The sequence below is a fragment of the Stegodyphus dumicola genome, chromosome 2 (assembly GCF_044657685.1).
Source record: "Stegodyphus dumicola isolate Sdum_Otavi_A_Nest chromosome 2, ASM4465768v1".
Classification (NCBI taxonomy): Eukaryota; Metazoa; Arthropoda; class Arachnida; order Araneae; family Eresidae; genus Stegodyphus; species Stegodyphus dumicola.
Window position 1 is genome coordinate 75,304,536 of NC_140769.1, and position 13,105 is coordinate 75,317,640.

The window sequence follows — 13,105 nt, forward strand, 5'->3', positions numbered from 1 at the left end:
TTTATGGATATGAGTGTAATTTTTTTACAATTCAACTGTCATATTCATAATGTTTGCCATTTACTTGAATATGTGCTTTTACTACAATTTTCGACATTTTTAAAATTATTTCTGAAACTGTATTAAAAAAGCATTATTCACACTTCTCAACAGAACTGAAACAGCGCTGATATATATGTATATTTGTCAATTGATTTATTGTTATAAATTGATTGATTTGATTGTTCTAAAGGCATTTTAGTTGAACTTTAATTTTCATTATATTATAAGGATTATAGTCATAAGTATCTGTAGTATCCTACTGATCTGTATCGTGGCGTGTTCGTTGATTAATTTCAACGAGAACTTGTACTGCACATTTATTTACAATATGTACAAGACTTCTGCCACCTGGCAGGTACATGATACAGCATACTGGGATTCTGCCATTTGGCTGATACAATGCTTTATATCATTAGCGGTAATACGCCCGACATCTTGGCATGACCGCTCCCTTAACGTTTTATAACGCAACTAACTCTTTGTGCAATGAGTCCTCTGGTAAAAATCACCGCAATTGGAGGAGACCAAAACCGTATCATCATTATAGTCCTCTTAAAATATTTGCAACATACTTGGAGCGTAAAATTAACTGAAACTATACATTCAGTCGTTCTAATTCTCAAAAACAGTTATTATCATATTTTAAATAAGCTTTAAAATACACATTATTTAAAACACATACTGCATACTTTTGAATACAAATAAACATTACATGCCTCGCCTTATAAACAGAACAACATAATAATGTGAATTGGGAAGATATTTCACTTTGTTAAACGATAGAATTATGACAACATATTGAGTACATGGAAAACTGGAAGATATTTTAAGTTTGAAACATAAATTGGCCGAATACTTGTCAAGTAACAGTAAGATATTAAAGATCTAATATCAGGCTGAAGTTAAGGAAGCTAATGCTCCAAAGAAAATGTTTATCTATTTATTAAGTAGCTATTTATCTAATCTAGTTCTTTTGTAAAAATAATTTAGTGACTACACAAGATTCATAAAAAAAAAAAAAAAAAAAAAACTTTAGTGATCTTCAGTTTGTCAACACCATCAAACTTTTCTAAGCTGTTACTGATTAACGCGTCACTTCTCTTATCACATTCATTTTACGACGTCTCCGACTATTTCTCCTAATCAAGTTTGTTTTTCGGTCCCTTGAGCTAACCTAAGCTTTCATTTTGTTATTATTTTGCTTTGTAGGGGTTTATTTTAATTTTCTAATAGTTATTTTTATTTGAACAAGTTTCTTTAATTTCTTAATTCATACCTACAATTCCTTGCCAGAATGTATTTTCAGGATCGCGTTTTATGTAAATGAGGTAGAACTAGTATTTAAGCTGAAGTGTCCATTACTTCAGTATAAGAGCTTAGAAATTTATAGTACAGCGTGTTCTGCCTTCTGGCCACATTGTTTCTTTAAGTTAAATTTCACTACGTTCGGCAGTATTGGCAATATCCACGGGTGAGCTTGAAAACGGGTCAACTCTTTAGTTACTTTTGTGAAGCTTCGGCTGGTTTCTAATTTATTTAGCATTACATTAGTTTCTTTTTCTATCTTAAAGCACAAGTGGAAGCTTTTTGTAAGCCCGAGAGAGGCCATCCGTGAATATTCTTGAGTTGAATGAAAGGGTAATTTAATTCTTCTTGGACTTGTAATTGAAGCCTTAGATACAAGCAATTATTCGCTAACAGTTCTTCAGTATTCTAGCTGCTAATTTAGCTAGAACATTATAGCTTCTTCTTAGGTTCAAACCTTATTTATCCGGCAGGTTACGACAAGATATGCATAAAGCAAATTCCCTTTTCCTAGACCTCTCTAAAGTTAATTTAGTCTATAACCTAAGTAGCGACTCTAATGTGTAAGTTATCTTTCAAGAATGAAATCTCCTTAGAAAATTCTCCACGAAGCCATCTCTTCTGTTGTGCAGACAGTCTCAGTAGACGTTTTCATAATCTAATAAATCCAAATCCAAAAGAATGAGATATAAGTTTCATTCCTGTGTTTTACAAGAAGAATGGAATGTAGGAATATTTCTGCTTAAGGAAGGACGGAACCGTAATGGAAAAGGAGCAAAAAGGCCACGTGTGCTTATGAGGATGCTCATGATGTGCCTTCTTATGTTTTATTTTAAGAGTCCTAATGAGGAAAATAAGAAAATTAAAGAAAAAATATATTAATGTTAGTAAGGATTTATTTATAATTATTTCTTCAAATAATATAATACCCGAGATTGTATCTCAGCTTTTTAAGAGTAAAGAATTCTTTCATTGTGGAATTTGATACAAACAGTGTAAAGAAAATTCATCAAAGCCATTAACTGAGAAAAATATTTTAATATGATTACACAGATTAAAACTTAATATCTTATATATGATTGAAACAATAAATAAGGTTTATGTTACATAGCCCACTTTTGAAGAATAAAATTATAACTGATTTGTGATGATTTTTAAAACCAAAGCGCGTCAAATCAGCAATTATTCAGCAACATAAGTAATTAAATTAAATATTTCTTTTTTTCTATAGATTGTTTTTAATATAATCAAAAAACTCTGAAAATCACTTGAAATATTTGTGAACTTTGTTTTAGAAGTCATTCGGTTTAAAATGCCAGTTATTACTAATTTCTAAAATGATATGCTGCTAAGATTTGACAACATTTATTTGTTTTTTGATAATATTTTTTTAACATGGTACATATTCCGCTGCTTTTATTATGCACCTCAATCGCCTTATTTATATCAGGCGAGATACTTGTTTCATTGTTTATCTGAAAGATATACAATAAAAATAATGTCTGACAACTTTTTGGAAAGTTGCAACATCTTCCTTAAAAGCACTTTCATTTCCACCGGAAACTGATACAAAAGGAAAAACCGTAAATTTTCCCATTTCACTTATCTTGCTTTCATTTATTCTGCCACTTATCTGTTTTAAGAGTCACTTTATTTATCTCTTTTATTTATGTCGTCATTATCTACTTCAATTTCATTCTTAACTTAAGACTTACGAGATAATGTTTGTTTTAGGACTACTATCTGAAACTTTCAAATAGTTAATGAAATTAAACACTGGAATTTTAGGCCCATTTAGTGTTATAAAATGCACTTAAAATTGAGCCAAAGCAAAAATATGGAATTAATCATAACAAACTGATAATCATTAAATTGTTTCAAGATAATAAAATAATTCTTTTTTTAACATTATTGACTGCATAATACTATATAAAATGTAACTCACATTAGTTGTGTATAAGAAAGCCATTATTTTAGAGCTGAGATATCTTATAGTGATAGAAATGTTTTTCATTAAATATAGTAATTTTATTAATTACTCTAATATTGTAAACTGTTTTTCTTTAATTTTTATTTTCAGGAATTTGAAGAAGAAGCTCCAAAGCCAAAAGATTCGATTCATGATGAATTAGAAAACTTGAGATCCGTTGAACACAAAAAGAAACTGAGTTGGGAAGATTTAGTTGGAAAGCATCTAAGGAATTTGTCCCCTCATATTTATAAATTTAACAGAATAGAATATCCTGATATCATTCTAGAAGAAGATGATGTCGATTATATACCGTTTCATGATCGATTTACCTATTAGTAACGGAAAAATCAAAATGCTTCTTATATGTCTCCTTCCACAGTTCTTTGCCAATAAAAAATCTTCTTCACAAAAATAAAAAGGAAATCAAGAAAACATATTAAAGCGTCAACTGCATTAAAACATTAAAATCAAGATAAAAGTTTTCTGTGTATTTTCAATACATTTGTATTGAAGTTTATTAGAAAAATTAAAATTATTTATTAACAGACGTAGTTTTGTGTTTAATTTGAGGTTAAAGAAGTATACAAACGTCAAAAAGTAAATCTGAATAGAAAATTTCTAAACTGTTGTGGAATGAATAAAAAATGTCAATTTTAATTTTCTACGCCTAGTTGACATCGATGGTTAAACAAAAAACGACTACATTGCCTTTTTAAATTTTAATGAGGACATCAAAAAACCTGCTTCATTCACAGTAATACAACAACAATGCAAAGGATCAACAACTGTTGCATAACGTAAACAAACAGAATATTCTCTTTCTGTGCAACAGCGTCCTCTTACGATGAAAAATTGCAACACACCCCAGCTGTACACTGTTTAGAGTGCAGGTGCATTCTGTAAAGAGTACGCAAATTTTGTGCACTGTAAGAATACACCAAATACTGTTAAGAGTACATCAAATTAAGCATCAATAATAAATGTTCATATAAATATAAATCAATATTATGAAAATCAACCTAAACACAAATCAATATTGAAAATTACATTGCAAATTAACACTGTATGGTATAAGAAAGTATTGTATATAACCTTTAAATTTCAAAAGAATAGCTTTTGAATTTCAAATTGCTAGATCAATTGAATTTGGCCCTCGATAAAATCCTTGAGCAGTAAGAAACAAAGATGAACGAACGTACGCGTCTCTACCTTTATAAACTTCTATAACTCCAAGAGACCATAATAATACTGATTTCGTCGATCCCTCCAGTAATACAACCTCATCCGTTTTAAGATTCGTTTTAAAAGATGAAATCAGAAAGGATTCATGAATTCTTCCGTAAATCATCAACAGAAGCACTGGCCTCTGACCCACACCTCACGAGATTCGTAACGGGAATGGACCATTTCTTTTTTAATAGAGGTATTACGGGTACCAATATCTGTGCTTGTGGTGAGGTTGGAGAACCCGCGCATTACCTGACAACCTGCCCGCTCACAGCAACATGGCATATTAGTCTTCCAGCAAAAATGGTTGCGCAAGAAAGATTTCTCGTTAAAGAAATCTTTTGTGCATTTCATAAAAAGATAAAGCAAACTTAAAGCTCTGGGCACGGAACTCTGCAGTATGCAGTACAGAGTTTACTGCCCCACAAATCTAAGCCGTAGTACAAATCTAGCCGTAAATCTAAACTCCCAAGAGTCGTAAAAACATTAAAGTTCAGCTCACAACTTAGCCACGCCCATTTGCTACGTACTGTTTCGTACTGTAAGTGTATACAGGACACACATGTAGATAGCTGCGTCCGCATATGTGTATATAGAAGTATGTACTTATGGCAAAGTTTTGCAAGCTAATATTATTTGGAATGTACATTTCCCACACACGATATTCAGGTTGTTGCATCTTTCGGTGTAGCGCTGACGTACTCAGGACAGCGAATATCATATTAAGGTCTTAATTGTATGTGCGAAATAAATACTTGTAACTCAGTATATATATGCGAATTCCAGTGCATTTTAGTGTATCAGTATGAATTATAACTTAGGGATTCAACCAATCGTATATATTTAACGTTTTAGTATATTTCGATTTACCTGAGCGCATCAACAAGTCTCCTAACGAACGGATTGGTATAATTCAATGAAGCAACGCCTGATATGTATTTAAATAAAATATCTCTAGCGTAATCGCATGTATCGTACTAAATGACCAAAGTCTTCCTGTTCGATGGCTCATTCTTGAAAAGGTCAGTGTAATGTACAGGATAAGAAATGTTGTCCTGCCCAGGAAACATGAACTGGACGGTTGTGAGAGCTTGCAGCTCTTTTATATCATTGTGGACATATGTAAGAGGTCTGTGATTCTCAACTAAGTCAATATCTGAAAAAATAGTCATCAGTTCCTCAAAGAACGTCACTTCAAGATTTTTTCTTAAAAGTTCATTGACGCTTTTTTATAAGCCTTTCATAAAATCCTACAGGGAAGTGAGGCGCAATATATTGTCAAATTATGCCGTTTATTGATATGAAATCTTTTAACTTTTATAGTTCTTTAAAATTCTTTTAAAATTTTATTAGTGGCTCTGAAGCTCTTAACGTTATCGGAAATGATAACTTTACAATTTCCTCTCCTAGCCCAAAATCTCAATGACAACAAAAAAAAAAAAAAACTTTTTGTAGACATATTTGTGATTAATTTCATGTGCAGAGCTGCTTGTAAACAATGCTATGTAAAACTTTTGAGGCGCATCCTTGCCTAATTTTATTAAAAGTGGGTCAGTAAAATCAATATGAGTTACAGTGATTTTTGTGCAATTGGCTATTTATATGTTTAGCTGGTTTCAAACTATATTGTCGACAAATTAAGCCTTTCCGTATTATTCCTTTTAGAGTTTGTCTACATCATGGTATAATGTTGCGCGCTTCCAACCTGCATGCAACAATAGTGGTGACTGCTAATAACTGGAAAGTACACAAAGTCTTGAGAAGGGTTTAAATCTCTTTTTATTCAACTTTAGAAATTACAAATGCGTGCTCTTGACGCTCACAAACTACGCCGACCCGGCGGTAAAATAAAAATAAGAAACTAAAAAAAAGAATAGTAACAAGTGACTAACTACGAGGCTCTCTAAACGTAACTAACCTCACCGCGTTCTAAAATACCGCTGATAATTCAGCAAACTTCTGAATATTAGGTTGAAAGATTAACAATCTGCCGAGGCAAGCACACAGGCCGAAACGCGTGGTTCTTCAATTTCTAACTAGCTACCTCCACGCTCGTGAAGCAAGAAAGCACACTTTCGAACTCGTTTCCCTTCTATTTAACTCAGATTACTTCCGCTGACAATTCGAATCCTTGCGCGTTCTACTAAAATTTACATACTCTGGCATTGGCAATTCCAGGGAAAAGTAAGGCTTGACAGGAAAGATAGTTTAAACTTAAAATAAATGTTAGTTAAAATAAATATAAACCCTACAATCGAATCCAAAATTTAAACCTAATTTTAGCGAGCATAGATGTCAGTCCACCATGAAAAATCTTACTTTCCCCTCTAATAATAATTAATTCTTTAAGTATATATTATTTAGGAAGAAGCACAGGGTGAACGTCATTTTTCGTAAGTATTCCTCCTTCTAATTTTCCTTTTAAGCGTAACGCACCACTAATGTCGAAAAAAATGTGGCTAAATTCAAAAGTGGAGATTCTTTAGGAATCGATATATCTTTTTTAATATTCTGTAATTAAGTCCAGTGCTTTGTTCATGTTTTATCCAGTCTATTTCTGCAATTTAAAGTTCTGCTGAAAGAGGACCTGCAACCGTTTGCAGTCTTAAAGGTTATTAACTAACCATTTAATTAGTACAGTTATTCTTAGTTCTTTTAATAAACAACTATATTTACTTCAATCTAAAATAAATTCAGAATTTCTATCAAACATTTATTTTGCACTGTTATTTCAAATTCCTTTTTTAGCACAAAGTTTGAAACTCAAAGTTTTCCCCTTTTTTCCTCAAAGTTTTGAGACCTCATTTTCTAGTAAACCAGAATTCAGGTGGTTGGCTTAACTACGGTGGGCCATGCAACCAAAACTGGTTCTTATCTAAATTTGCTGCGGAAACTCTTTTGGAGGGGATGGCTGCAAGATTATCTTTTCTGGAAAGTGTGTAGTGGTCAGCACACTGAGCCGGTATTTCAGAAATCCGTGGTTGATTTTCGGCGAAGGCGTTTGTTAATTTTCCATCTCTCTGGCCTCCAAAAAATCCTAATGTCTCTACAAGTGAGCCCAGTTATTGGCATCTGACAAAGCCTGAATTTTTTCTATCCTGTTTTTAAGAAAGTTTTGCATCTACTAGATTGTCCCTTAATCCAAAAATAACGTAATTGTTAGAATCTGTTCAAAAATAATAGTTATATTAAATGTAAAACATCTACTTGATGGGCTAATCTTGCGGATATTAAAATTTCCATTAAATCGAGTCTTGGTAATGTAAGAGGCGCTACACGATTTTTAGAATAAAGAAAACTAATATATATCCTCCCATCTATTAATATGGTTCTCAAATATAGCACTGTTATATAGGCTAAAAGAAATGAATTTGGAAAATAATGAATTTCAAGTGAAATAATTTAAATTTGAAAAATAGCGTTTAGGAATCAGGAGATCTTCTAAGTGTTCGACTTCACTGCACCGCAATAGCCACTTTTGATCCAGTGAGGATGGAACTTTGTTGTCCTACTCAAGATCATGACTCACTTTCTAGGCAAGTTCTTGGAGAATGCATTTCAGCTGTATGATGAAACGTACCGAAATCCAACAGGATCATAAATATGACCCACTATTCAAAGAATAAACTTTTAGAAGCAATTCCGTTCTTGATAAACTTTGATAGTAAAAACGTAAAAACGTTGAAAAAGATATTGTCCGCTTCTGAGTCCCAAACCAGACTCAGCAGCTTGGATGGTAAGTCAAGTCCTTGTATTTCAGCACCTTCCCTCGTCGATGTCAAACCCAACATCTTTCCAGAACTATCGAAGTTTAATTGGAATTGATTTTCAGTTTTCGTTATATCCTGTCACATTTTTAATAACCTTCAATGCCGCTTGCGAGACTTCTTTCCTCCAATTAAATCGTCTACAATCTGACAATAATTTGATGTATTAGGAAATTACTTTTTACATTTATCAAAATGATATTTCAGAGTTGCAGCTAATAAATATGGACTTGATTTTAATCAAAATAAAACTCTACTAAAGTTCATTTCTTGATAAGAATTAGAACCTATATTATCAGTCCAAACGATTCTGGTAAAATTTCTATCACAACGATAGATCAAAATTTGTCGATATGCTTTTTTTATATCGGTTGGGAAGGCGATTGTAATCTGCTAAAATTTTAAAATCATTTAAAATAAAATCGGATATAAACTTAGTTCTTAAAATAAACAGTCATTAATTGAAAGCTGTGCTCCTTCGTGAGGAGATACGTCAAATACAATTCTAAGTCGACTTGTAGATTTATCTTCACGAATGACCGCATAGTGGGGTAAGTAGAATGATTGTATAGAACATGACAATTCATTTTCTCAATGATACTTTCCTTACGGTGCTTATCCATTACCCTTTTATAATCCTCAAAAAAAAAAAAAAAAAAAAAAAAAAAGATGTATCATTTTAAAAAAATCTTCTAATATTTCCAAACCACCTCTCTATTATTCGCTAACTAATCCTACATACTCCTGCATTCTGAAGTATACTTGGCATTCTAGAGCATACTCTGCATTCTGGTTTCGACGGCAAATTTACACAATATTTTCTATCTGCGAAATAAATACAGTAATTTAATTTCTCAATTTTTTCCTGTTCCATTAAATTCAAACCTTCTGTTTCTTTGTTTATAATGCCTGAACTTTTCAGTTTACAGAAACGACTGAGTTCAGCTGACACAGAACTTTGATCACCCAAATCTAAGTTTACAAGTGCAGTTTTACTCAAATCACCACATTCTGAGAGCAGAGAACATCCAAGTTCACTGCTTTTACCAGTGGCGAATTTAACCTTTCAAAACCTTTGTCGAATTCCAATAAAAATCTAAACCTACTAACAAGGGAATGTAATTATCACTGGGCACTATATCCACACGTTAAAGTGATTCCCTTGGCTTCCATTTGAGCTCTCATACTGTCATTCAGCAAAATAATTTCAGCCCTCGAACCACTGTGGGCCTCTCAGGCAACTACGGTGAACACTGCTTCTTTCGTGATTTCTTCCCTGTTAGTGAAAGATCAGCGTATTAGTGATATTTGGAAATTAGATGTTTTAAGTAAAGCCAAATTGGGTGTCGGATAACTCGTTTTTACCTGAAAACAAAGTAATAGCAGAAAAATATTTTGTAAGTACTAAAAGAAAATAAATGACTGCAAGACATTTTGAAGCTTGCACAGACGTTTTCAATGAATAGTTAGCTTTTGGAGTAATTGAAAAGGCGTCGGATAAGAATCAACTTAAAAGTGTTCATTATTTGCCTCATAGAGCAGTTATAAAAGAAAATGTAGTACGATTATAAGACTAGTGTTTAACGCAAGCTCTCATTGACCTGATTCCCTATCATTGAACGATTTCTTATCTACTGGACCAAATTTGATTGAAATGATACTTTCATTTCCTAATCGGTTTCGCATGAACTACATTTGTGTCACTTAAGGTTCAAAAGTCTCAATCCTTATTTTCTTGCAAATATCTATAAGGGATAAATATCAAACTTTTAAGATTTATGTGGCTCTGTAGTAGTGGCCAATAAATAGGCACTACATGTAATACCGAAATCTACCCTTCTATGCCGACAACAGTTCAACTCGTTCCTGATTGCCTTTATACGCTACAATCATTTGAGTTTCGTGTAAACTTAAGTAATATAGAGGAGACTGAAAACATCCTTTCACGAGGATAATTGTGTGGTTAATATGGATTCGGAAATAGAGATCAGGAGGTTTGTAAATGAATCGCAAATGATTATAGATTAGGGCCACTTTAATTTAAGATTCTAGAAATCCAATGTAAAAAACGTTGCACATGAGGACGATTTCTCCACAGGAAAAGATGTGTCTGTTTTGGACACTGTGTGGCATACAGAATCAGATACCTTGTCTATTTTGGGCCCTGTATGATACAGATACCTTACTTGCAAAACAGATCAAGATATAAAATTGGTGACCCAGCTACTAAAAGACTAGTTTTAGCTGTAGCTTACCAAGTATTTGATGTTCTAGGTCATACGGCTTCTTCATATTCTTCATACCAAAATTGGATTTATAAAAAATGTCTTGGAATTTATGTCTTAAATGGAACGATGCTCTTCCCGATGATTCAGCCAAAAAATTAAGGTTTGAGAGTAGAAAGCTGTACTTGTTTTCCAGTATCTATATAGATGGATAGGTCTTAAATCTATTAATGAAGCTGTAATTCTACATTTTTACTGTAACAGTTAAAACGCGTATAATTTTTTTAGTGTCGAGAGTGGCAAGAAGATAAAGGTTTATTTAGTACAAAGATCGAGAGTGGCGCCTTTAAAACTCCCTATGATGCCTCGCTTAGAACTTCTTGTTTGCAGTGAAGATGCTACGTTATTGTCTGCAGGTAATGATGATACCTTCTAGAAGTTATTATGAGAATCAATTAATAGGACGAAAACTATGGGAGGGACTTGTTTGGTTACTTGTAGATGAGGCGATTTGTACAAAATCTAATGACGAATTAGATGATGATTTGGTTAATTCAGAATATACGTAAGACAGTTATTGTTACCTTGACAAAGAATGATAATTCTATTGACTATTTCTATAAACACTGTTTATTATTTAAGAAAATCGTAAGAATGTTAGCATGAATATTCAGATATTATAATGTTGCGTGCGTACGGGTTCGTTATGAAATGAATGCACAAGTCCGATGAAAAATGAACAAAAATTTATTATTATCACAACAAGATGCTTAAATTTTCTCAAATTATCATGCAGTATTATACAATATCTCACAGTAGTTATCTTTTAACTACTCAAATGTCCAATAGAATTTAATTCAAAACAGCTAAAGAAAGCTAATCCGCGAATTTGCTACAATCAACAAGAGCAGTTTTCTAAACAACAACAAACTAAGCAACTACTACAAACTGAGATGTTTTCCTCCTTTTATAAGATTTTAAAATCACGCGCTAGAATTTTCCAGTACTTTCTAGAAATCAAAGAGAGATATTTATTTATTTAATGCACGCGCTCTTGTATTTTCAATTTTCCGGCTTAGCTTTCTTTTAATATTCGTCACGCGCTGCACTGCGCGAGAAATAAAACCATTTAATTTATAATTGAACTAACATTAGCTTTTTAAATACCAAATTCGTAACCATTACATTACAATATCAAACAACATGAACAATAAATGTAATAGATAACTTAAACAAATCAAATGCTATCAAATACAAATCAAATACTAAATGCAAATCAAAACAAATACATATTTAAAAATAAAAAGGACCATGGTCTTATACTATTTACAATTATTTACATTACGTACTATGGCCATTGTAGTGAGCTAACATGTCGTAATGAACGACTTTAGGTTTAGAGTTCGAAGACTTACGGATCATGACGTCATTCAGTCTCTTCAGGACTGTATATGGGCTTGAGTTCTCTTCGTTGAATCGGGTTCCACAACCACTCCTTGTCTCCTTGTTTGAATTTATGTCCAGTAGCTCTCGTGTTGTATCTAGTCTTCACTTTCTCCGTCGCCAAGTTCACTCGCTTTCGTGCGGAACGGTGCATCACTTCAAAACGGGCCTGAACATCTTGGATGTGTTCCTCAGGCGATGAAGGCGCATCCGTGTGGCGATCAAACAGGCGATCACAAGGCAGACGAAGGTCTCGACCGAAGAGCATCTGAGCTGGAGAATAGCTGGTAGTCTTGCGTTTCTTTTCGACCCTGGTATGATTTCGGCAACTTCCCGAGCTGGATCTTTCGGACAAGGCGTCGACATTTCCAGGCGAGGATTCCTTTTGAGGATGGATAGTCATGCCATCAGATGCTGAAAGCAGTTTGTTGTTTTTCAAGGAAAAATTGTATTTCCTTAAAAAGTCCAATCCGAGTATGCATGGATCTGTGATATCCGCCACATAAGCCGTGTGATGGTAGGCGGCACTTCCAAACGTGATGCTTACGTTTAACTTCCCAGTTATGTCGATCTTATCATCAGACGCAGCCTGAAGGGTAACACAGGATGGCGTCCAAATAAGTTTCTCTTTAAACTGTTCAGCTAAATCTTTCCTAATGATGGTAACATTAGCTCCTGTGTCAATGATCATATTGCAAGGAACTCCATCGATATTCCCATTAATGGACAGTTCGTTACTGTTGCCACTCACTGTATAAATTTTAAGTGCTTTAAAACAAGGTTTTTCATTCTGTGGCAACTTCAGTTCCTTGATATGGTCACTAATTTTTTTCCTGTAATTTTGCTGGGAACTGGTCTCAATTTTCGTACCCTGGGGTGTTCTGCAATTCTTTCGTACGTGGCCTTCAGCTCCACAGTTCCATCACTTTGGTTTCTTGTCAGTCCTTTTCTTTCCCATGGCATTTGATTGTCTGCTTAAATCGTATGACTTGTTTCCGTGCCCTGGGGTGTTCTGCAGTTCCTTCGTAGGTGGCCTTCAACATCGCAATTCCAGCACTTTAGCGTCGGTTTCTTTTCACCACTATTCCGTCTTAAAGCATTCACTGGGTTTGTCAACTCATTCG

At 33.5% G+C, this 13,105-nt stretch overlaps 1 protein-coding gene across 1 annotated transcript in view; it reads left to right on the forward strand.

The window, feature by feature from the left end:
- LOC118185696 (neuroendocrine convertase 1-like) overlaps nt 1–3,866 on the forward strand; it is a 172,772-nt gene extending 168,906 nt beyond the window's left edge. Inside the window, exon 15 of the mRNA XM_035355583.2 lies at nt 3,428–3,866. Within this exon, the coding sequence (XP_035211474.1) occupies nt 3,428–3,655 (228 nt within the window). The 3' untranslated portion in view covers nt 3,656–3,866. The remainder of the gene's footprint in view (nt 1–3,427) is intronic.
- The last annotated feature ends 9,239 nt before the right edge of the window (nt 3,867–13,105 follow it).